This window comes from Monodon monoceros, unplaced genomic scaffold (genome assembly GCF_005190385.1).
Source record: "Monodon monoceros isolate NGI ecotype Baffin Bay Population unplaced genomic scaffold, NGI_Narwhal_1 Super_Scaffold_18, whole genome shotgun sequence".
Taxonomy (NCBI): domain Eukaryota; kingdom Metazoa; phylum Chordata; class Mammalia; order Artiodactyla; family Monodontidae; genus Monodon; species Monodon monoceros.
Window position 1 is genome coordinate 162,353,542 of NW_021703774.1, and position 26,126 is coordinate 162,379,667.

Here is a 26,126-nt window from a genome sequence, read left to right on the forward strand (position 1 = left end):
TGGAAAAGCGTGTGCTCTCATTTCTCAAAGTTTCCTCACCACTCTTCTCGCCGTTAAGACTACAGGGTCTTGGGTTGGGTGCCCAGCAGCAGACCCAGAGGCGAGGATTGTGGGGTATAAAGCAGTGCAGTGATTCCAGAAAGCATCAATAGGGGAGTGGGAAGAGAGGGAGGGGAGGCAGCCAGTCCAGATGCATAATCAAACAGGTCATGGCTCTGGGCAACTAGGGTTCAGTCCTCCTAGGGAGCTTTGGGAGTTCAGTGTTGGACCCTCCAGATTTGTTCCCCTGCCAGGGACAGGAGCTGGGAGGCTTATCCACCAACTCCCATCAGTCCTGTGTAGAGAGCCACTCCCTCCCTGGGAGCTGCAGGTACTTGCAGTTGGAATCCATCAAGCTGAGTACATGAGAAGGGTGCTACAACGAAGCCAGAGGTGTACCTACTACCTGGCAGCTCACCCTATTGCAACAATGGTCCATGGAAGGATACAGAAAATCCTATGTGGCAGCCTTGCAATCCAAACTCATTCCAGTTGATCTCTACTGGGGAGGGTCTCCCAGGTCCCACCAATTCTCCCACAAGGTAACAGCTGAAGACCTAAAAAAAATAAAACAGCCTGTTATTTTACCAGCAAAACGGGTTTATTCAGGAACAGCAAAGAATTGCAATCTGGGACACGCAATCTATGGTGAACCACAGGCAAGTCCAGAGAACAAGGAGAGAAATGTTCCTTTATAGGGGAAAAGAGGTTAGTTGGGAGGGGCCATTATAAACACAGAGTCTATTGGAGGAAACTGGGAGTTTGAAGTGTACTGCTTTTCATTGGCTGAGTTACTACAGTCTCTTATTGGCTAGGCTGTTGCCAGGCAAAGAGAAATTCCTCCTCCTGCTGGGCAGTAAAATAGTAACCCTCCTCCTGTTGGAGATGCAAAGGTATGTCTCTTTCTGTTGAGTCTGCAATTGACAGCGAGAGCTTGAGAGTTCTCCCTTCAGTCCTCCCAACTCCATCTTAAATGAGGTTTCTGTTCATTTTCACACTGCCCAGAACTGTGCTTGCAGATTGTCATCATTTACTAATGCCAGGGCAGGCTCTAGACCCAAGATGAGCTAATCCAACAAGTCCCTTGCCCTGGCATTCAGATGTCTTCTTGGCTGGCTTGGCCTGGAACAAGTAAGTTCCAACCGGCTCTGACACTATTTCCCACTCCAAAGAACAGGAAAGCTCAGGGTACAAAGACGAGAATGGGACCTCCACATGAGCCTCCAGGATGGGAAATGGACTGGATCCAGTCCATTCCTGAGGCCCAGCTGCAGCCCTGTTCTCGGCTTCCCTGCATCCTAGTTTTTTGTTTTTTGTTTTTGTTTGTTTTTTGTTTTTTGTTTTTGGCGGTACTTGGGCCTCTCACTGTTGTGGCCTCTCCCGTTGCAGAGCACAGGCTCCGGACGCGCAGGCTCAGCGGCCATGGCTCACGGGCCCAGCCGCTCCGTGGCATGTGGGATCTTCCCAGACCGGGGCACGTACTCGTGTCCCCTGCATCGGCAGGCGGACTCTCAACCACTGCGCCCCCAGGGAAGCCCCCTGCATCCTAGTTTTAAGCCAACTTTCAGAGCCTTCTATTACTCATAACCAAATATCCTTGCCAATTCATATTTCATGCATATTGCAGCTTGTAGTCAGGTTGGGGCATCTGCCCCCTTGAATGGGTGTGCAGTAGGTCCTTTCCAGAAACGAGGGCAGAACTTCCTCTCCAGGTGATCCCCAAGGGCCTCCGTCCTGCCCGCCTCACCTTTTGAGCTCCTCTTTGCCTGTTTGCTGCCACCTTCTGGACAGTGGTGGGATGGCAGGGCTGCCAATTGCACAGGTTCTTACAAGCACGGTGCTCAGGGCCGCTGAGAATGGGCAGCGTTGGGGTAATGGATGCTACACCCTGAGAACTCCTTTAGGGAAGGGACTGTTTTCTTCCCGGTACCAGCATCTGGCACAGAGTGGAAACTTGATATTAAATAAGTGAACGAAGGAATGAATGAGTGAACTGGTATATGAATTGGAGTCAGTAAGGGGCTGGCTGTGGCTGACTTACATATAAAGCAGCCAGAGATCTTGCATTAGATTCTATCCCAGATCCCAGATCCTGTCACATGTGGATGACTGTCCTCCCTCAACCCAGCATCTGCTCCAAGGGGGTATCAGTGCTGTCCAGTGAGTGAAATGGTGAGGGAGGGGGCAGAAGTGGGAGACTCATTCCTGTGTGCACAAAATTAGGCTAAAGCGATGGGAGTTTGAGGGGGTTAAAAAAAACACTAGAAGTTATACTTTATCTAAATGAGTGAGTCAGTTCCATGAATCAATTACTCAAGAGATACTGGTTGGCGCCAGGACCTATTCCAGCCCAGGGTACCCCACCCCTTGGCTTATGATGATATAGGATGCAGGCGTGTGACTGCAATTTATAAATTATGAACAGTCTGTTTTCCCCCTTACTGCCTCTTTAAGTGGGTTAGGAGAAGAAGGTGGGGATCCCAAGGCAAGAACGCCTCAGAGTACACTCTCCTGGTGGGAAAAACCATCAGCAAGGGGTGGGAGGCCCCTCTCAAGGAGCCGATCCCTCCAAGGTGAATCCCATCCATTCTTGGGTGTTGCTAGACACATCCCACCCCACTCCAAGCCTTGGCTTCTCTGGACACTAAATGGATGTCGTGGAAGCCAGATTCCAACAGGGGCTCAGAATCCCCCACTCCAAATCCCATCTTTGAGTTCCAGGCCCTTTCATGGGATATGCCTCCTCTAAATAGCTCTAGTCCAGCCTCAAAGCCTAAACTGCAGGATGCAATGCCCTTACTTCCCCCATCCTTGGAATTTGGCCTCAGAAACTACCACCAACTCAAACTTCTAAGGAGACATTTATGACCATAAATGAGGTTATGAGGTTATCTAGGGAACATCTACCACTGGTCACAGTTTCTCACTGAATACCCCCCGCAACCAAGAGCAGCCCATCCTAAAGGCAGCCACACCTTCGTAGGGAGAGCTATTTCCTTAAACCAAAAGAAATTTGCGGGACTTCCCTGACGGTCAAGTGGTTAAGACTTCACCTTCCAATGCAGGGGGTGCAGGTTTGATCCTTGGTTGGGGAGTTAGGTTCCCACATGTCTCGCAGCCAAAAAACCAAATCATAAAACAGAACCAGTATTGTAACAAATTCAATAAAGACTTTAAAAATGGTCCACATCAAAAAATCTTTGAAAAAAAGAAAAGAAATTTGCCTCCTTAATATGTCCTCTTACTACCCACCCTGGTTTTCCTGTTTAGGGGTAGCTACACAAAAATGGGCTCAACCCTTCTCCATGCAGCAGCCCCTCCAATACTTGCAGACGGTGCTGGCGCCTCACATCGCCCCCGCCCAAGTCTCTTCTTTCCAGTCATAAATGTGAGCATAACTGAAGAAAAATATTGGACAAGGCCAAGTGCACAGCAGACCAGAGCTCTAGAAGGATTTTTTTAATATTTCTTTTATATTGGGATATAGTTAATTTACAATGCTGTGTTATTTTCAGGTGTACAGCAAAGTGATTTAGCTATACACATATCTATTCTTTTTCAGATTCCCCTCCCATACAGGTCACTAGGGAGTATTGAATAGCATTCCCTGTGCTATACAGTAGGTCCCTGTTGATCATCTATTTTATATATAGTAGGGTGTATATGCCAGTCCCAACCTCCTAATTTATCCCTACCCCAACCTTTCCCCTTTTGTAACCATAAGTTTGTTTTCTAAGTCTGTGAGTCTGTTTTGTAAATAACATTATTTTTTTAGATTCCACATATAAGTGACATCACATATTTGTCTTTGTCTGTCTGACTTACTTCACTTAGTATGATAATCTCTAGATCCATCCATGTTGCTGCAAATGGCATTAGTTCATTCATTTTTATAGCTGAGTAATATTCCATTGTATATATATACCACATCTTCTAGAAGGATTTTTTTGAGTGAATCTGTGGTGGGCTGGAGTTGTCACGAGCATCTTGCAGGAGGAGAAATCATCCCAGCTGGCTTTGAAGAAGAGGGACTCTGGCTGAGGGAGAAGAAATGGCATCCCCAGAGACGGGTCCAGCCCAGATAAAGGCACTTCTTCAGTCTGCTTGTCTTGTGTAGTCACCTTACTATTCCTTTGTATAAAATAATACATTTCCTGTAAGAACTTTAGAAAATGCAGATGAGCAAAGGAAGGAAAATAAAAATACCTTTAATTCTACTACCACCCAGAGATACTTCCATGAATATTTTCACATATATCCTTCAGACTTTTTTCTCTACGTGTGTATGTGTTTTAACGAGCCTGTACTGTACATTGTTTGTGCCATGCTTCTTAGTTCCCCAACCAGTTCCCTTAGCAGTGAAAGCGCGGGGTCCTAACCACTGCTGGACCGCCAGGGAATTCCCCATGCTTCTTTTCATTTAACAAACTATGGTGACTCTTTACCAGGCCACAAAACAGTTTTCTCCAGGGTTATTTTGAAGGCTGCATTCGCCTTGCATTGGATGGACTTACCATTATGCATTTAGCCAAACCCCTACTGTCAGACATGGATGCTGTTCTCTTTTACTTTTATTCATTTCACTATTAGAAATGATGTCTGGATGTTCCCAAGTTCTTTAATAATCCAGGTGTCAGGGGCTTCCCTGGTGACGCAGTGGTTAAGAATCCGTCTGCCAATGCAGGGGACACAGGTTCAAGCCCTGGTCCAGGAAGATCCCACATGCTGCGGAGCAACTAAGCCCGTGTGCCACAACTACCGAGCCTGCGTGCCACAACTACTGAAGCCCACGCGCCTAGAGCCTGTGCTCCAAAACAAGAGAAGCCACCGCAATGAGAAGCCCGCTCACTGCAACAAAGAGTAGCCCCCACTCGCCACAACAAGAGAAACCCCGTGCGCAGCAACGATGACCCAATGCAGCCTAAATAAATAAATAAATAAAAATAATCCAGGTGTCTTCCTTGTCATTAATAGTCCCACAATCATAGTTCCTCATGACTATGGGGGGCCTAGTTCTTTCATAGGTTCCTTCCTCCAGGTGCTTCTGAGAGTCCCCAAGGAAGACCTCATGTTCCACAGACCCAGACAAGTTGGCTTGCAGCTTGTCCTCTCGGCCAGCCAGCCCAGCTTGCTCCAGCGACTGCACCTCTCCCGACGGGCCCTTCTTGGCATTTTGTAACCTCTTTCTCTGGCCATGATCTCCCCACACCCCTTTGTCCCAAAAGTCATCAAAGGCCCCCCATCCATCATAGTCCATTCAGGAACACAGAAACCCATTGAGTCTTTCAAACCAAGAGACTTTCACAAAGGGGAACTGGTTACCCAGGTGATGGAAGAGCTGAGAATCCAATCCTGGATGGGAAGCAGCCCAGAAAGTCACCACAGCTGGAAGCTGCTCTGTCCTTTGAGCTAAAGGGGAAAATAGGAGGAGATGTTGTTATCAAAGCCCAGGCCACCTGACGGAGAAATGGTGGCAGCTGCCTGGCTGGAGGCAGCTGCAGCTCCAGAGGAGACACAGCCATTGTAGGGGATGCCACTCCGAGCTGAGGAAGAAGGGGAGAAATACCCTGACTTCTCTCCTCCAGCTCCCCGGCCGTCCTCCAGTGCCTCCCGTTGGCTGGACCTAACAGGAAACCATTGACAAAGGAGCCTGGGAAATGTAGTTTCCTGCAATTAATAGGAAAGGACTGGCACAATATCGTACCTTAATTCCCCCAAAGCACAGCTCAAATGTGGCCGTGCTGCCTAACTTTGGCAAAGACTCAGAGGTGAAAGAAAACAATTACGACGCAGAAAAGAAAAACTTAAATACAGATCCCTGGATATCACGGCCTACTACATCCTAAAGCCAAGCCCTCTAGAGCCTCCCTTAGGGTCTGGCTGTCCTGCCAGAGGACTCAGCCTGCTGTTGTGTGGCTGGGGCCGGCCAGACTCTCCCCAGAGGCAGAGATCTCTGATCATGTCTACCCTAACCAGAGTCCAGGCCCCTTCAATCTTCTCTTGAGGCCCAGCAAGAAGAGGAAAATCATTTCCTAAACACCCATCCCAGTGGATTTCATGTTATCCCTGTAGATACACCTCCACATAGTGACACAGCTTGGGTGAGCGGTTTGAGCCTTCATTGTCACAAACCGAAGGCCCATTCCTGAATTTTGCCCCCATCTCTAGCACAGTAGTAAGAGTCACTGAAATCTCTGTTCCATTTTTTCCTAACGTTTTGCAGTTCCCAGACCCCAAAGGTTCAGTGTAGGAGTGCCTGGACTTCTCACCCCCAGCAGCCTCTCTAGGAGGAGTGCCATCCCCCTTGACCCTCAAGCATCCAGCATGGCAGACCTGCTTTAATACGCGGCATAAGCAGGGGCAGCAGACACCCTATATCTCCTCCTGCCAGAACGAGGCCGAGGAGTCTAGCTTTTCCTCTGCCACCAGGAACATTCCGGAACATATTTTCTGCTCCTTCATCTGCTCCAGTTGTTTTCCTCAGGGTGAATTCCTGAGGATGGAATCAGTGAGGCAAAAGGTATTTGTAAGTTGCAGGCTTCTGATACCCAGTGCCAAGCTGCTCTCTGATAAGGCTGTATGTCCTGGATTATTTTTACGTTTTCTGCCTCTCAGTTCCCTAATAAGGACTGAAGAATCTTGGGATGAATCAGCCACCAGACCAGATAAGCAAGCCAGTCTGTCACTGTTGCTGTTTTCTGCAGCTAAGAAGGGAACTCCCTTGGATCCCGCCCAGAACCTGGAATTCCGAAGCAATGGGCCAGGTACCTTTGTACCCAGCTCCCCATGGCTCAGGTCCCACCTTCCCCTCCTTTCCCCGCCCTCATGCCTGGGTGGAGCCAGCTGCCAAGGCGCCAAAGCTTCCCAGCCCTCCCTCTGTGCTCAGTCCAGAGTGGAGACCAAAAGAGGGCTGTGTGCCGGGTCCCAATGAGGATGCTGCTGGTCATCCTGGCGGCGGGATCCCTAGTCGGTGAGTGCCGGTCACCCTGTGGTCAGACCTGACCCCCATCCAGGAGCCAATGATCAGAGTCGCCTCCCCCAGGACTGCATCCAGCCCCAGCACGACCAGTTTCAATTTCTTCTCTGCTGGGCTGACCTGGGTGCCGAGTTTCCCTGGAGAAGTAGATGCCAGCTCAGGTTACTGGGAAGGGTGAGAGCGTCCCTCAGACCCTGGGCTCTTCAGAGACTCAACTGACCCTCAAGACTCTGGGGATACAGCCACGTGTCTGAACTGGCGGTGTGGATCCCCCCCCCCCCCCGCACTCCAGTGGTTGGAGAATTAGCTTAAGGGAGTTAGACATCCCTGGATCCCTCAAATCTTTCTGGTAGAAACTGTACCTCTGTTCCTCTGCTTCTGGCTGGCACTGGCCTCACATGGGGAGGTGAGGGGGCGTCAGGAAGGACAAAGCTTGAGTCCAGCCATTGCCTCCTTCCACGCCCCTGAGGGGGCCTCTTCCAGCCCCTCGTGCCAGACCTGAAAGAGCATTTTCTCCCAGAGGGCCCAGGTCTGCTGCATTAATAGGTCTTAAAAGACCAGAGCTCTTATGAAAACAGGACGGAAGGGCACAGTTTCCAAATCCAATAAAGTGGATTGTTTTGATGTATCATTATGGAGAACTTCCAGACCAATGCATGAGATCCTAGATTGTCTCTCTGCTCCCTGAGATGTTTAAAAAATTCAGGGAAATCTCTGAGGAAGTGAACGCATAGTCCTGACTGAAGAACGGAGAGGGCTGGCCTCTGCAAGACCCCTTCTACCTTAAGTGCAGGATGGAGGCCATAAAGGGCCACAGCTGTGCCCTGCAGGTGCTGACCAGGTCCACAGCGCTTCCAGCTGCCACCCGGGCTCTCCAGTCCGTCCTCCCCCTGGCATCAAACGGAACATGCACAGCACATTGGACTCATTGTGATCTAGGGAGACTTGATGCATCTCCCAAGAGACCTCAGACATGTCCTTCCAGACACTCACCCATTCCGGTTGGAAGACTTAGAGGCTCTTGGCCCTTTACAATGGGGGACACAGGGGAAGCAGCCCTTAGGAGGTTGTTAGGAGTCAGTAAGGTCACTCTAGAGCCCCAGGTGCCTTCACCCCCAGCATTCTTAGGCTGATTCCAGAACATGTTTGAACTGATTTTGTTTGTTTGTTTGTCCTTAGCTTCCCAACTAGTTGACATAGACTTGTTTTTTTCAAGCCAATGAGAAAACTTCTTTTGATCACATCTCCCAGGCTGTCAGTTTCTAGACAATGCATATCTCCCCACGATTTCACAATGTAGACTTTCACCCAGGAAGTGCAGAACCAACGTGGGCTGAGGAACCGGTGATGGATTTGAGGAGGAAAAGGAATGAGTGGGCAAGAGGAGACAGAAGATCTTGTTAGCCCTCAACACCTCCTCAAAGAGAGGGGCCAGCCAAGGTCCACCCACACGACTTCAGGAAGCCAACTTGAGTTCCCTCCTGAAAAGTGGTGCCAACCTCCACCCAACCTGGGCCCTTCACCACCCGAGCATGTCCCAACCTCAGCCACTTACCTCCTCCAAACCCACATGCCCCCCCCAGGATACTGACCCTAACCAGCAACCCTCCCACTGCAGACCCTAGCCAAGCCCACCCCCAGACACACCCTGGCCTTCTCTCAAATCCCACCCTCTCTCTTGCCTGCCCTTGACCTCACCACCTCGCCCAAAGCCACCATTGAGCTCGGACTTCAAGTGCACTCCCTCCCTCAACTTAAGACCCAGCCCTGAACCCATGCCTCTCCCTCCAGAACAGACCCCAATTCTGCCCGGACTCGGGTCCAAACAAGGTACCAGCCACAACTTGAGTCTCGGCAGCACATCCATCACATTGGCTAGAGGCAGAAGGAACCCCCTGGTGCCCTAGGCCCCATTCTGGGGGCTCCAGGAAGCCTGGAACACAAAGAGTTCTGCAGCTGCTGGGCCTGGTCAACCCAGATTGAACTTAGGTTTAACATGTGGATGCACAGCGGGGTCGGACTGTCCTAATATACTTCCCCTTCCCCACAAATGCCTCCCTTACAGAAATACTGTATGTAGACTTGGGGTGGAGGGGTGAATAACCCTCCACTCCCTCACACTCTGGACCTGCTGGTGCACATGATCACGGGGGAGTGGGGGAAGGGAGGTACACACACATCATACCAAAGACACGTGTACCCTCAGACCTCAAGGCCTTGACTCAACCGGATCTGCACCTGTTTATTTCCCACCCCAGTCAGCCTCTGAGCACGCGCAGAGCCAGCTGCCGACTCTGGCTGCCATTTTCGTGCGCTCTCTTCCTTTCCAGAGATCGAGCTAGGAGGGCTGAGAGAAGAGATTTGTAAATCAAGGGCTCTCATTTACAGTGAAGATTGCTTCGGGGGCAGTGCCCCCTCCCGGCTCCTCTTCTTGGGGCTCTGGCCTTTGCTGCCCCTTCCTTGCCCCATTGTATCCACCCCACAAGCAGCCTAACACTGTGATGGGCATTGCAGGCCGCCTCTCTGAGCCTCAGTTTTTCTCATCCATTAAATGGGCATAATGATAGTACCTGCCTCATCAGGTTGTCAGGAGGATTTGATAAGGAGACTTAGCCCAGTGCCCGGCACTTTACGTGCATTTCAGACATGTCAGTTGCTGCTGTGGTCATTATTGTTTATCTTTAGGTAAGTCCAATTATGCCCATTTTAAAGCTGAAGAAATTGAAGTTCTAGCTGCTTAAACAGCTTCCCCAAGGTCATGCTGCCCATATGTAGCCTCAGTCAGAATCCACCTCCTACGAAATCCGTGTGGCTGGGGAAGGTGCCTTTGCCCTCCTCAGAAGGAATGTGGAGGGTGGGCAGGGATTGGTTCAAGCAGCAGAGAGGCAGGAATTCACAGACATCTTCTCCACCGTTGTCTGAAATTACTGACTCTGGGCAAGTTACTTCTTCGACAGTCAACATTTAGTTGAATACCTCTAAAATATTCCATTGGATGGGCTTCCCTGGTGGCGCAGTGGTTGAGAGTCCGCCTGCTGATGCAGGGGACATGGGTTCGTGCCCCGGTCCGGGAAGATCCCACATGCCGCGGAGCGGCTGGGCCTGTGGGCCATGGTCGCTGAGCCTGTGCATCCGGAGCCTGTGTCCCGCAACGGGAGAGGCCACAGCAGTGAGAGGCCCGCGTATCGCCAAAAAAAAAAAAAATATTCCATTGGTGAGGACGCTAACTTCAGACGGTGTTGAGAAATGAATGAACACAACAGCACGTGTTGGCAAGGATATGGAATCATTGCACCACTTAAACTTTGCTCGTGGGAGTAGGAGATGGTGCAGCCACCACTTTGGAAAACAGTTTGGCAGGTCTTCAAAAAGTTCAGCATAGGATCACCGTACGACCCAGAAATCCCACTCCTAGCTGTATACCCAAGAGAACTGAAAACATGTGTCCACTTAAAAACTTGTGCACAAATGTTCACAGCAGCATTATTCAAAATAGCCAAAAAGTGAAAACAACCCAAATGTCCATCAACTGATGAGAAGATAAACAGAATGTGGTCTATCCACACAGTGGAATATGATTCAGCCATAGAAGGAAATAAGTACCAATTCATGCTGTAGTATGGATGAGCCTTGAAAACATGATGTTCAGTGAAAGAAGCCAGACACAAAAGGCCACATGCTGGATGCCTCTATTTACAGGAAATGTCCAAACAGGCAAATCCATCGAGGAAGCAGATTATTGGCTGCTGAGGCTGGGAGGAGGGGAGGGATGGGAGTACTGTTCATGAATACAAGGTTTCTTTGTGGGCGATGAACACATCCTGGGACTAGATTAGCCGTAACAGTTGCACAATTTTGTGAATATATTAGGAAACCACAGAATTGTATGCTCTAAAGTGGCGCATTTCATGGAATGAGAATCATAGCTCAGTACCAAGGAAAAAAGAAGTGAAGGGGAGCGGGGCTGGTCAGTTAGCACATTCTCCGCTGAGTGAGTGCTGGCTCGCCCCTCAGAGGGGGTAGCTTGCTACAGGGCTGGGGCAGAGTCTTTGTGCCCTTCTGCTCACCTTTCTCTCACTTCCTGCAGCTCACTTCGCTGAGGACACCTCAGATCTTCTTCAGCACGTGAAATTCCAGTCCAGCAACTTCGAAAACATCCTGACGTGGGACAGCAGGCCGGAGAGTGCCCCAGACACCGTCTACAGTGTGCAGTATAAGACGTAGGCGTCCCTCCAACACAAGCCCTTTTGACTCTGCTCTGGAACCAACCCCTCCAAGAAAACCCTTCCTTCTTCCTATGTCCCCACGCCCCCCGCCCGGACTGGTGTCACACAGCGACCCTCCCCCAGACATAGCTTTGCTCCTTTATGTTTCTTCTGCAGGGGGAGGTTAGGATAATGGTTACAAGTACGGGCTCTGAGGGCAGACACCAGCTCTCTCCCTATAACTCCGGGCGGTTGGGTAACCTCACCAAGCCTCCATTTCCTCATCCATGAAGTAAAGTTAGCAATAGTACCTTCCTCATAGGGTTGTTAGGTGGGTTCCATGAGATATTCATCAGCACGTGTGCCTGGCAAACAACAAGCTCCCAATCATTGCTTTATACTGGGTTAGACTGGGTCAACGAAAAGTCGTGCCCACCCCCTCCCGGGCCCCCACCCCGCCCCGTTCCCGCTCATCTCCTCTCCCAGGCAGGAGAGGAGGGTACATGGGCTCAGGAGTCTGCAAACCTGGGTTCCATTCCTGGTCCTGCCACTTCATCCTGTGGCAAGACACTTGCCCTCTGCGAGGCCCAGGTCCCTCATCTGTCGATGGGGCTAACAGTGCACAGAAGGTGAACTCAGGTTGGCTGGGTTCACATCCTGGTTCCCTGCATGCATGCCTCAAACACCTGGGCAAATTTTACTTCCTTAACCCCCAGCTCCCCTACTTGAAAAGGAGGGAGAATAATACATGAACCTCACAGCTCCGTAGTGAGGATCACCCGCATAAAGGGCCTGGGTACACGTGCTAAGTAAATATTCAATATCGTTATCATTATTAATAAACGACAGGCTTGGTTCCAAGCCTGTTCATGAAAGGTGTGCTCTGGCACTTCCCTTGCCCACAGTTATGGAGAGACAGAGTGGCAGGCAAAGGAGGGCTGCCAGCGGATCACCCAGAAATCCTGCAACCTTACCATGGAGACAGGCAACCTTACGGATTTCTACTACGCCCGGGTCACCGCCATCGACTCAGGAGGCCAGTCCTCCACTAAGATGACCGACCGGTTCAGCTCACTGCAGCACAGTGAGTGCCAGCCCCTCATTGCAACGGGTGCGGGACGGGAAAAGGATGGCCTCTTAAGGGCCCAGATGGGCTCTGCCTCCCAGGGCCAGTTAGGGATGTGGCTTTTTAGGGAAGGCGCCCTCAACTGGACAGCATCCCCAGTGTGGTCTTTCATCTTTCTCCATCTCCATCCCCACCTCCCTAGTTCAGACCACCTTAATCTTGCCACTTGAGTGCAACCAAGGCCCCCCTAACTCGGTCCTCCTACTCCTGCCTTGACCCTTTTCCGATCCTTGGTCTTGGTCTCGGCTTCTTTACCTCCTACGTGAGCATCCCCACCGCCAGCCTCAACAACCCCGTTTCACTAGGTCATCGTCTGCTATTCTCCGTCACCATGGACTGTTCGCTGGCTTCAGAGCTCAGATCACGATCTGCAGTGAGCTCCACGAGGGCGTGTGTGGCAGCGGAGCCCCCTGTGTTCCCAGCCCTTAGCATAGCACCTGGCACGTAGGAGATGCTCAATACGTAGTTGATGAAGGATTGAGTGGATGGATGAATGGATGGATGGATGAGTTGCCAAACTCCTCACACGTGTTAAGTAGGTGATGTTCACTAACTGATTTAAAAGCCACAGGGTTTCTTAAGAAAATAAAAAATAAAGTTAAACAAGTTATTTTATATTGTTTCTTGGCTTGTTCAGTTAATGCATACTTATTGTAGATAATTTGGAAAATATAGAAATACACAAAGAAAAATAAAAGTAGGCCCAACTAATCTGAACACTTAAACATAACCGCAGCTACTAGCAACTGTATCTACTCTTTTGTGATCTGGTTGGTTGGTTAGTTGTTTTTTATATGATGGTATCATAAACATTTGCCCATGTCATTAAATATTTCTCCACAACACGATATTTCACGGCTGCAAACATGATCCATTCTATGGAGGTACTCTAATTGACTTCCCTAATTCCTTTTTGGAGGACCCTTAACTCAGTTTTATAAACAACACTGAAACGAACATTCTTCTAGCTCAGATCTTTTTAATCCTGGAGGTCAATGGAGTCTTGGGGACTTTCTAATAAATTAGTTTCGGGGGAGTGAGGTTCATGAAACCCTGAAACTGAGTGCAAGATTTTTGTATATGTACACTTTGGGGGAGAAAAGAGCCATAGCATTCAAACCATAGCATTCAAATTCCCAAAGGGGTCTATAAACCAGACAAGGTCGTTTGGTTATTTGGAAATTCCATCTTGAGAGAGGTTGAAGTTTAGGCCTGGCCTTTGAGGCTAAAACAGTAATATTGGGCACTGCAAACATTGTTTGGATATGTAGTTGAACCATCAGTCCCCAAAGCTGTCATTGCCAGTAGACTAGGGGGCAGGTGCTCCTGGAAGACTCAGGTAGGGATGTGTGGAGGCTGGGACAAAGGTATGATCAGCCTAGGGGTCCAGGGCCCCTCTCCCTGGGCTCTTCCCACTCACCCTTGGTCACTGGTGTTTGTTTACACCCAAACACCAGTTGCTTCTTTTCTCACCTGTTCATTTAGCTGATGCTTTCAGAAGCATGACTGGGGTTGGGGTGGGAGGGGGTGGAAAGCAGTCATTTCCCAAGGTCCAAGGCAGCCTCTCAGACACTCCTGGCTGATTCTAACTTTTCATTTCTTTTTTTTCTCTCCCTTTTTCCAGCTATCATCAAACCACCTGATGTGACTTGTATCCCCAAGGTGAGATCCATCCAGTTGATTGTCCATCCCACCTACACGCCCATCCACACAGGGAATGGCCACCGGCTAACCCTGGAGGACATCTTCCAGGACCTGTTCTATCACTTAGATCTGCACATCAACCACACCTACCACATGGTAAATGAAGGGTAAATATATGTGCCACCTTGGTCCTTCCCTGTCTCAGAAACCCATTTCCCTCTCTGCATTGCTTCAAGTAGAAAGGAGATGTGTTCTATAAATCAGCATTTCCCAAAACATGTCTACAGCCTACCTCTTGTAGATTCACACACACAATAGCATGCTAAAGCCTCTGACAAGTACTGCAAAGTCAAGACTCCAGTTTCAATTTGCTTAATACAACTTCTCTCGCATGTATTTGATCAGAGAAACTCCTTTTATTTTGCATTACATGTATTTTTTTCTTGCCTAATGCCTTCTAACATCCAGGGGAACAACTTCTATTAACATCCTCAGGTGTCCACTTTGGAAAATGCTGGAATCAATTTCTACTGCTGCAGTTCTTTCTGCTGGTTCTCCACTTTCCGTGGGAACTGGATACAGACAGTGTCTTAAGATCAGTAATACTGAAAGGTGGAAGGCAAAGGCATAAATTGTCAAATGTTATACATTTCTTTTTGCATTCAAAAAATAAAATATGTAGTGTTTCCCCCGGCAGTGTGTGCCACTAATTCATAATTACATTGAATGACTATTCCTGCACTCAAGGAGCTTATAATCTAATGGGTGGGGAGAGAGTTAAAACAAGAATTCAAATTCATACAGCTATAGGTAGAGGGAAATAAGAGTGTTGTGTGGGACAGAATGGAGGCTGGGAGGGGAGAGAGGAGATGTCAGCTCAGAGAGATATGGAAAGACCTCTAGAACAGAAAACTTTCTGGTGCTGATATCAATTTCTGAGGTGTACCAGGTAATATATGCTTATTGTGTCATTTAATCTTCGTCACAAAACCTATGAGGTAGTTGCTCTTATCTCCATTTTCTGAATGAGAAAACAGAGGTTCAGAGAGGTTAAGTCACTTCCTCAAGATTGTTCAGCAAATAATAGCATAGTCAAGATTCAAATCCAGCTTTGTTCCAAGCCCACATTCCTCCCCTCCCTGCTCCACGGCCTACACTGTCCCACAGTGATCAGAGAGAGAAGCAGGAACGCTTAGGATATTGTTGGAAAGCACAAAACTGCCCATTTGGGCTGAAGCGTAGGGACATGTAGAATAGTTTCTCAAAACATGGTCCCAAACCAATGGCATCAGAATCTCCTGCAGCCTTTGTTTAAAATGCAGGTTCTTGGGGACTTCCCTGGCGGTCCAGTGGTTAAGACTTCGTCTTCCAATGCAGGGGGTGCGAGTTCGATTCCTGGTTGGGGACCTAAGATCCCACATGCCTCACGGCCAAAAAACAAACAAAACAAACAAAAAACCCATAAAATGCAGGTTCTTGGGCCCCCTTATAATCCACTTCATCAAATTCTAGCATTGCACCCCTGGGATCTGAATTTTAGTGAGCAACCCAGTGCTTCTTACTCACTCTGAAGTTTGAGAAACACTGGTGGAGAGGAACAATGCTAACCCTGAGAAGACAGGCTGGGACCACGCCGTAGAGGTCGGGAGGGCGGATGGGGGAATCTTTATTTATTTCAGTAGTCGGGGAGCGATTAGAGATTACAGAGCAGGGAGAGTCTTTATCACAACTAATTTTTGGCAAATATTTGGCATTTGAATATTTTATTGTTATTGATTTATAACTTAATTCAGTTTGTGATCAGAGGACATATTCTGTATGATTTCAGTCCTTTACGGAGACTTGTTTTATGGCCCAGCATATGGGCTATCTTGGTGAACGTTCCGCGTGCACTTGAAAAGAATATGTATTTTGCGGGTGTTTGGTGGAGTGCTCTATAAATATCAATGAGATAAAGGTGGCTAATAGTATTATTCATATCTTCTCTGTCTTTCCTGATTTGGGGGAGGTCTATTATTCTCTTAATTGCTGACAGTATTACAATCTCCAGCTTTGATTGTGGATTTGTCTGTTTTCCCTTTTAATTCTGTGCATATCTGAAGCTTTATTATCAGACACATACACATTTATGATTGTTATCGCCTCCTGGTGAATTGACCCTTTTATCATTATGAAATGTCCCTTTTTATCACTACTAATACTTTTTTTTATTGAACTCTACCTTATCTGCTGTTAATATAGTTACTCTAGCCTTCTTATATTTATAATTTTCATTGTATATCTTTTTACATCCATCTATTTTCAACCTACCTGTGCCTTTATATTTAAAGTGTATCTCTTGTAGACAGCATTCTGACAGTCTTTCCCTTTTTAAAATTTGAGATATAATTCACATACCACAAACTCCACCCCTTTAAAGTGTAGGATTCAGTGGTTTTTAGTATATTGAAGAAGTTGTCCAACCGTCACCACTATTTAATTCTCTGTATTCTATTTTCAAGTTCTCTGACTCTTCTGTCATCTCCAATCTGTTGTTAAAACCATTCAGTGGGAATTTTTACTTTAGATATTGTATTTTTCAGTTCTAAATTCTCTAATTTTTATAGTTTCTAGCTTTTATAGTCTCTAGTATTTATAGTTTATGCTACTGAAAATTCCTAGTCATTCTGTCATTATGAGCACATTTTCCTTCACTTCCTGAGCATAGTTATACTAGCCACTTTAACACTGTCTGATAATTCAAACATTTTGGTCATCTTGGGATAGGTCACCATTAACTGTCTTTTCTCCTGAATATGGATTACATTTTCTCTTTCTCTACATGTCTAAAAATTTTGGAATGCATCCTGGACATTGTGAATGATATGTTGAAAGGACTCTGGATTCTGTCATATTCCTCCAAAGAGTATTGATTTTTGTTTGTTTCTTTGTCTTAGTAGGCAGTGAATTTGGCTGAACTTCAAACTCCAAAATCTCAGTTCAGTAAAGTTCAGTTGAAACTTTAGCTGGGCTGCTTGGAGTCTACCCTGCTCATGCATACTTTAGGCACCAGCCAGGGATTTGGGCAAAGTTTATACACAGAATTCAGGCTCTCTCTCTATGAACCTCTCCTATCTGTGATTTCTCCCTCACTTTCCAACTTTTGTGATTGCCCTGAACTCTGTCTTCTGGTTACTCAAGCCAGTAAGATTACAGGGTTTTTAATCTAGGTTTCACCCACTCCACATGGTATAAATGGGGACCTGCCTCCAGGCTACAGGACATTAAAAAAGAGAGAGAAACTCATTCAGTGCCATTCCCTTCCTCCTTTCTCTGGTATCTGCCTGCTTTTACTTACTTTCCAATGCCTATAGGTAGTTTTTATTTTGGCCAGAGTTTATAGCTGTTATTTTATGGAAGTTTGGTCCAATAGAAGCTATAAATTACTGGGAGCAGGAAGAGGAGAGATCAAATGTAAAAATGAAAGAGTGATCAGGGTGGGAAGCCAGGGGGGCTATTGCAATGGTACTAGGCTGGAAACGAGAAGGGCCTGAACCAGGGGGGTGGCAGTGGACACCCGGGGAAGGAGGACTCTTGGGGCCTTGACAACTCTACTGGGGTTAATTTCAACCATATAAGTTCCACAAAACAATAAGCTGTTAAATCCATTCATGCACTTCTTCACCCACTTTCACCCCCTTCAAAAGAAAAAACAACAAATAACCCTAAACCTTGGCTGCCATGTGCCTGGAAAAGAGAAGGCATAGCTGAAACGCAAAGGACCAAAAAGAAAATTCTTAGCTTTTAAGCTCCCAAGAACATAGCTCCTGGCCCTTTAAAGAAAAGTTTATGGATTATTTCAGGGTAATCAGATACAAAGGATTTGAGAGGGATTTGTCAAGAATGGTTTTAAGGTTTGAGACTTGGACATTAGAACAAGAGAGACATTATGAACAGAATTAGGGAATCAAACACAGGTGCGGGTTTGGGGTTGGAGATGGGGCAGGACCCAGAGAGAGGAGATCAGGATGTTTGGACATGTCAAGTTAGAGATGCCCACAGACTGCTGTCCAGCAGGACGCTGGCGGTGTGTGCCAGGAACTCCATAGCTCTTACTGAGGTCAGTTTGGGGGTTATCCGCACATTGGTGATCACCAGAGCCACAGGTCCAGAAAAGATCACTAAGTGAGAAAATATGTGGAAAGAGAAGAAAGAACGGGTGAAGAGTGAAACTTGCAGAACAACACCGAGGGGCTGAAACCAGTAAAAGAACAATCAGAGAGGTAGGAGGAGAACCAGAATGATGGAATGAGGCAGCCGAGAGAAGAGTTCAAGGTCAGAGAGGTTCGAGACATACAAGAGGGCAAGAACTGAGAAGAAGCTCTAGCGGGGGGATGGGCAGATGCAAAGGAGCAAGGGCTTACTTCAGAAGCAGAGTGTTTGCAGGAGCGACGGGCATTCAACATCACCAGAGCCCAAAGGACCAAGCGGGCTCTAGGGAGGGAAGAGTGTACAAAGGGAGCAAGGACCTGTAATATGACCCGGGCCATCAAAGGATTTTCAACAGAGGAGCTTTGTAATTATGTTAATTGTTTAGAAAGATCACTGTGGCGCCAGGATAAATTTGGAAGTAGACAGGGACAAAACCAGAGACTGGTGACCAGTAAGGAGGCCACTGCAAGAGTCCAGGCCAAAGATATTGAGGCCCAGTTAAGGCAGAAGCAATGAGGAGACAAGAGAGGGATGGATATTCAAAGCGTTTTTGATATTTTGTTTTTAAAAAGGGGGGGGAAAGAGGAGAGCTGGAAGGAAGAATGGCGGGGTGTTGATGGTGGTGATAATAACAGTAGCTAGTATTTAGAGAGTGCATGCTATGTGCCAGACACTGTTCCAAGTGAAAGTGCATGAAGCTTGCATCTGATTGGACTTAGGGAGAAAGCAGAAGGTAGGGGAATGGAAATGGAGCACTGCAGACTGACCTACCAGTTTATGGTTTGGGCAGCTGGTGGTACCATTTTACTAAGTGCAGTAACCCAGGCAGAGGCGTAAGCAGGCTCCACACAGAGGTTGGTGTGTAAGAGATGTTGTTCTGTGTTCTCTGTCAAATTCAGCACCTTGGAGGCAAGCAGAGAGAATTTGAGTTCTTTGGCCTGACCCCTGACACGGAGTTCCTTGGGACCATCGTGAGTTTAGTTCCAACCTGGTCCAAGAAGAGCATCCCCTACATGTACCGAGCGAAGACGCTGCCAGGTAAGTTCAGCTGAAGCCAGAGGGAACTGGGACTCCTGAATTCAAACCTTGACTCTGTGCTTTCCCCCCTGTAACCAAGGTGAGGCTTGGCAGTGCTCTAGAAAACCACAGAAGGATTACTAGTGTATTATTAAAGTCAATCTTTGTTTATTCATAAATGAGTTAGCTGTTGGGTTATCGTAGCAAATGTTTAATCTCCACCCTCCAGCCTATGTCTGAATTTCCTCTCTCTGGCAAGCTGCGTGTGTATCCTGGCAAAGCAAATTCACCTTGATGTTAACTCAAGTGAGAGATCCCAGGAAATAATCTGCAGATGGGAGAGCAGAGAAGATAACAAAGATCCCTCAGTACCTTCTAAAGTCAAATAAAAATAACAGTGATTATAATAGCATTTCTGCAGTGCCAACCAGGGACCAGACACTACGAAACACAGTTCTCATGCTTCTGTGAAGCATCTTTGTTCCATTGAGGAAACTGAGGTTCAGAGTGGTTAAGTAACTTGCCCAAGATTGCACAGGTGGTGAGGAATGGAACTAGGCCTAATTCCAGAGAACACGTTCTCACCACTGCACTACCATAGAAAGAGTTTTGAGTCATTGGCTCAGCGGGATGGTGTCCCATCCCACTCGACTCTAGCACATTGAAACTCGACTCTCATCGTAAGCATCATGATGTTTTTATTACTGCTTATCTTCATAGAGATAGAAATGTAATGCTCCAAGTTTAGAGGATGAAAAAAGCGACCGCATTGGACTGGATGGATTTGGAAAACAGTCTCCACCTTAGTCATCTTGTTTAGATTAATGAAGTCAGTAGGTGATTTCTGTTCTGATGAATAGAAGCGAGGCAGCTGCTAGAGGCTGGGCCCGAGGGTATAACTGCAGCTTGGTAGAAACATCATAGGGTAGGTTCTGGTTCTCAGCTTTGATCAGAAACTCAGCTCATCGGTTTCCCCAAAAGCCCACAAGAGACTGAGTTCTCCACCTGAGTCCCAGTGCATTTGTTTTCATGGGAAGATATGCCTGGCGGAAGAACAGCCAGCACTGACCTCTTGCACGGGGCATGCCCTTCCCGGGGAAAGGACCACATGAAGACCAGAATAGAACTTGGCAATAAGAGAACTAGAAAAAGGAAACCAACTTCACAGGCACTGAGTTGGGAGTGTGTATATGATTTGTGACTCTCCCCTGGACCTTCTAGATAACTGTCATTCATTCCTGAACCGCCCCTGCCCTCCTGCTTATTGACAACATGTGGGCCACTCCACCCATATCCTTCTGTTGGTTTGTCCTTACGTGATCTAGCTCATGATATATCATTTTTTTCTAAGACTGTAGCTGCTTTTAAATGAATCATACTTCATGGTGGCTATTTCTTGGTGACATATAGAAAGCACCTTATCCTTTATAATCAAGTATATTAATAACAATTCTTACCATTTATTAAGTACCTACCCTATTGCCAAACACTGTGTTAAATTCTTTCCATATATTATCCCATTGAACCCTTATAACAATCCTGCAAGTTGTATAGCATTATCCCCCTTTTACAGAGGAGGAGCTCTGGCTCAGACAGGTTAAGCAACTTGCCGGTGACCACACAGCTGGTCAGTGAACCTAGTTAAGTTCATCTGATCCTGAAGCCTGGGCTCTAATCACCACTTTGCAATTTTGTTTAGAGCCTATCCCCTCTACTGCACATTTATTCCTCTTACTTCCGTATCATAATGAAACGTCCTGCCCTTGACCGTGTATCCAGGGGTCTGTCTTATCCCCAGAGCCCAGAATCCCTCCTTTATCTACCTCTCAGAATGTGTTGGACCATCATCCCAGCATCGTTTTTTTTTTTTAATCTTTTTTTTTTTTTTCTTTTTTTTTTTTTGCGGTACGCGGGCCTCTCACTGTTGTGGCCTCTCCCGTCGTGGAGCACAGGCTCCGGACGCGCAGGCTCAGCGGCCATGGCTCACGGACCCAGCCGCTCCGTGGCATGTGGGATCCTCCCGGACCGGGGCACGAACCCATGTCCCCTGCATAGGCAGGCGGACTCCCAACCACTGTGCCACCAGGGAAGCCCCATCCCAGCATCTTGATGCTGGAAAGGGCTCTGTGTGTTGGTTCACCCCATATCTTAATTTTACAGATGAGGAAATGGAGTCATCATTGTGTAGTGGCTGTGAGAATGAGCTTTGGAATTATACATGTCAATCCTGGCTTCTCCACTGAGTAGCTGTGTGACCTTGTTCAAGTCATTTAACCTTTCTGAGACTCAGCTTCATTATCTGTAAGGAGTGAGCATCCATGGCCATCTGTTTGGTGGGATAACATTGGTAGAGCACCCCACACAGTGCGTGGCATGTAGTAAGAGTTCGATCATCGCTGGGTACTGTTATTAATCAATGGAGGCCAGAGAGGGTCGTGCAGAAGATGAGGGTCTCATCAGTGGCTGAGCCAGACCTCTAACACCCCACATTCCAGGGTTGCTTCCATTATTTCTTCCTACTTCCCTGTGAGTGAAATAGCAGAAATGTTCCAAGTCCCTGTCCTGTCCTGGTACAGGGAGCAACAGTTTTCCAGTTACATTAGGCATGTCATGTAGAGACATTTGGGTCCTGTCTTCTCCCTGGTGGAAGTACATGTGACAGGGGAAGTGGGAAGCTGAAGTGGGAAGCTGACGAGAGAGGCCCAAGCCAAAGGGGCTGGGAGAGGAGCGAGGAGTGGGCTAGAAGTAAAGGCTCCAGCAATTCCCAGGGTTCACAGTCATTGCCAAGGTCACTGGCAACTAATGATCAACTCCCCAAGCTGAAGCCGCACAGGGGCCAGGAACAGAAGGAGGGTGACTTGGAGAGTCAAGACCCCCAGGTAATACAAATCTCCAGTTTTAACAAAAACTCCAGCTACCTCTTCCTTACCAAGCCACTCACCAGTCCCACTTGAATTGGTGACAGGAAGTGTGTCATGCCAAGACCTGGCTGCACACACCCATCTCAAAGATGCACGGCCATAGAGAAGAGGCTCAGCATAGAGCCCTTAGCCATCCTCTCCTTCCGTTTTCAAAAAGGTGGTGCCTCCCCAGGCTCCCCCCTGAGTGAGGTCTTCCCAGCTCAGATCTTGGTAGACAGGTGGGGAGGACAGACCCCTCCCATTGTCACATCTCCCCTTCCTTTGCCTCTTTCCCCTGCCCCCACCAAGAAGGCAGGACTGTCCTTAGACCCAGGCAAGAGGGACCCTTTTCTGAGCCCCGCACTTTAGAGGGCCCCGCTCCAGCCCCGCTCTGGCCATGGCCCTCCCCGCAAGATGAAGAGTCCTTAGGTCCACATGGGCATATCCCCATGGAACCTGTGAGCTCCAAAATTCCCTATACAGATGGCCAGAGCCTGTGTCCAGTCTCGGCAGATCTCCTCCTTGGGTCTTTTTTCCAGAGGGCAGACACTCTGTTGATGTTTAGGCCCTCGGCCCAAAGGGTGGCCAGCGGGTGGGTATTTGTAGGCGGCGTGGATGAGCTTGGCCATGAGCCCATATCCTTGGGCGTGAGGCCCCTGGCGGTGTGGGCGGGAGCTAGGCTGGGCCTGCGGGAGCTTCCCCCTGCACCTCCACCTTTCCGCACAGCACCCCGAGGCGTCCAAGAATAAAAAGTCAAGCCTTCCGGGTTGTTATGAAAAGTATATCTGTCAAGGTGGGAGCACAGAACGTATTTTATTTAACAATGTAAAAACATGATGAAATTCCGAATATTTAGACGTATGGTGTGTGGCCCTCCATTTGTGCCCTCGCCCCGGGCCCTGTAAGTACTGGGGGTAGGAGAGGCCTTCCCAAGCCTGGCCCGAGAGGCAGGGGAGGAAAAGGCCCAAGTTGGCAGTACCCACAACGGCAGCCTTACCCTTCCTGTTCTGACCTCTTACTCACCTAGATCAGACGTGGACCTACTCCTTTTCCGGCGCATTCCTGTTCTCCATGGGCTTCCTGGTCGCAGGGCTCTGCTACCTGAGCTACAGATACATCACCAAGCCGCCTCCGCCTCCCAACTCCCTGGTGAGCAGGGGCCCCGGGGAGGATGGAGAGGCCGAGGGGAGGGCACGGGCCCCGGGACCCCGGCTCTCCCTCATTTCTCCCTCCAACCTAAAGATGTGGCTGGCAACTCCCCCGGTGTGCGGAAGAGAGCTAGGGAGAAGGAAGACAAGGCGTGGAATAGAAAACCCACGTGGCTTCAAGGGGGCGCACACCCTGTCTGAACCGGCAGCCCAGGTACTGCCACCTGGGATCGCAGGCCCACTGTTGCCACATCTTCACATTTTCTCCAGCGAAGTCAGAATTTCAGATTGTAATGTGAAATCTCCCATGTTTCAAATCTTGGCAACTAATTTTTTTAAACTAAACCCCTGCAAACCATACACGTCACATCGGCAGCCCAAGTCTGGCCACCAGAGCTGCACCTTCGTTAAAGCAGCCATGCCCACTGCAGAGCCTGCACAGTCTGGGGCTCGCAGAGACGGCTCACGCCCATCCGCCCCTCCAAGTCAAAGACCAGATGAGCCATTTCCTGTAAAACTCTCCGGGCCTCCCCTGTCCCCCATTCTTCCCCACCTTTCTCCCCGCGTGAGGCCCTTAGGGACCCAGAGCTCAGGAGCAGTTGAGCCATCACCTGGAGAGCATTCCCCAAGGGCACCCCAAACCCGAGCCAGCTGCTTCCAGAGTGCCCGCCTCCTAGAGAAACCACAGCCTACCCGCTCTCCCTAGACAACCAGACTCTGGAAGCGGCCCTCAGCTAACAGGCTGGGAGCCCTGTCCCTTCACAGAGGCTCCAGCACTTAGAGGAATCCCTGGGAAGGGACACAGGGCTCACACATCGTGGAAAAGCCCCCAGGTGGTCTACCCCTTCCCCTCCGCCCCCAGCCCTGCGGAGGACCGCGGCACGCACGGCACCCTCGGGGAGCTTGAACACACCCTAACGGGCACACTGTTCTCCCCGCACAGGATGTCCAGCACGTACTGACCTTCCAGCCTCTGCAGTTCATCCAGGAGCACATCTTAAGCCCCGTCTTTGACCTCAGTGGCCCGAGCGGCCTGGCGCAGCCTGTCCAGTATTCCCAAGTCAAGGTCTCCGGGCCCATCGAGCCTCCAGGAGCCCCACCGCGACACAGCCTGTCTGAGGTCGCCTACCTTGGGCGGCCGGACCTCTCCATCCTCCGGCCCTCTGGCGGGCCACCTCTCCAGACACTCCCCCCACTGCCCTATGCCCCCCAGGCTGCCCCTGAGGGCGGGCCCCTGTCCTATGCACCTCAGGTAACCCCCCAAACTAAACCCCCCTCCTACACTCCCCAGGCCATCTCGGAGGCCCAGCCTCCTTCCTACACCCCTCAGGCCACTCCGGACAGCTGGCCTCCTTCCTACGGGATATGCAGGGAAGGCTCTGGCAGAGACCCCCCACCTATGACACTCTCTGGTCCCAAACACCTCGGAACTAAAGGTCAGCTCCAGAAAGAGGCACCAGCTGGAAGCTGCAGCCCAGGTGGCCTTTCTCTGCAGCAGGTGACCTCCTTGGCTATGGAGGACCCCCAAGAAGTAAAATCCTTCCACCAGCATCTGGGGGTTCACACAGACAGAGAACCTGACTCTGATGTCGTACGCAGAGGAGAGCCAAGGACACGAAGCTACGTAAAGGGCCAGCTGCCCCTCCTCTCCTCTGTCCAGATCGAGGGTCACCCCGTGTCCCTCCCTTTGCAGACTCCTTCCCGCCCATGTTCCCCCACAGACAAGGGTCCGAGTCCCTGGGGCTTGCTGGAGTCCCTCGTGTGTCCCAGTGATGAGGGTCCAACAACCGAGACTGAGGCCCAGAGCCCAGGCCCTCGGGCCCCAGACCTGGAGTCGCCCATGGAGCTGGACTCTCTGTTCAGAGGCCTGGCCCTGACGGTACAGTGGGAGACCTGAGCGGGAACAGGGTGGGCCTGGGGCTTCTTCCTGTCCCCATCCTCACCTCGCATCCTTGGCCGTCACTCCCGCACCCAGCGGCGCTGCGCACTCTGCAGCCCAGCCCCGGGTGAATGTCCTTGAGGAACCAGCAGAAGGAGGATGCCGGACTCCTGCCGTGGCTGAGCTCCCTTTGGAGAAAAAGGCATGAGAAGGGCTCCAGCCAGAGAAGTTACAGAAGTGCATCATATACAAACGAGCGAGTGCCAATGAGCATGTGCCCGCCAAGTTCTGCAGGGCAGGACGGGCAGTCAGAGTGCAGGAGCTAATATGGGGAACCTCCCGGAGATCCAGGGCCCAGGATCCTAATACGCTGGACGCAAAGTTCTCCATGAGCCTACCTCTCTTCATTCCTGGCCACTTTCATAATCTAGTTCAGCAGAGTGAGGCCTCTGCCTCCTCTGTGGTTTCCCAAAGGTGAGAAAAGGAGCCTGAAAAAGGACACCTCATAGCAGACTGTGCAGAACCAGAACAACCTGCTCTTCTGCCAAGTCCAGAGGCAGCCTGATGGCAAGATTCCAGGGAGGGGTGCGGCCTGCGTCTCATCCCCGACCAGGGCTGCTGCCTGGAATTGCACCATTTCAGTTTCATTCCTCTGCTAGAGGCTTTATCCCAAGTGAAATGCAGGTCCACCAGGGAGGGAGAACACAGAAGCCTTTTCTGTCGGCAGGAGTTTCAGACCCTATCCTGGCAGCGGGGTTTGAAAGGAACATGGGGCCATGGGGCAACTGAAGGAGACATAACTACAAACTGTACCTACTTCACAACTTTGGAAACTCAGCCTTGGATTCAGCCCACCTGGGTTCAAATTCCGGACTTAGTACTTAAAAGCCATGTGACTTCAAGCAAATGAATCACGGCTCAAAATCTCAGTTTCCTCATCTGTGTCATGGGGATAATAACACTGACCTCACAGGGTTGTGGTGAGGATGAAATTAAACAAT

At 49.2% G+C, this 26,126-nt stretch overlaps 1 protein-coding gene across 1 annotated transcript; it reads left to right on the forward strand.

Annotated features, from left to right (window-relative positions):
* The first annotated feature begins 6,926 nt into the window (after window positions 1-6,926).
* Window positions 6,927-26,126, forward strand: IL22RA1 (interleukin 22 receptor subunit alpha 1). The gene is made up of 7 exons (XM_029227144.1): window positions 6,927-7,009; window positions 11,103-11,235; window positions 12,126-12,304; window positions 13,971-14,146; window positions 19,081-19,219; window positions 23,126-23,247; window positions 24,190-26,126. Exons 1-7 carry the CDS (start codon window positions 6,967-6,969, stop codon window positions 25,141-25,143), a joined length of 1,746 nt encoding a protein of 581 aa, XP_029082977.1. The 5' UTR covers window positions 6,927-6,966; the 3' UTR covers window positions 25,144-26,126.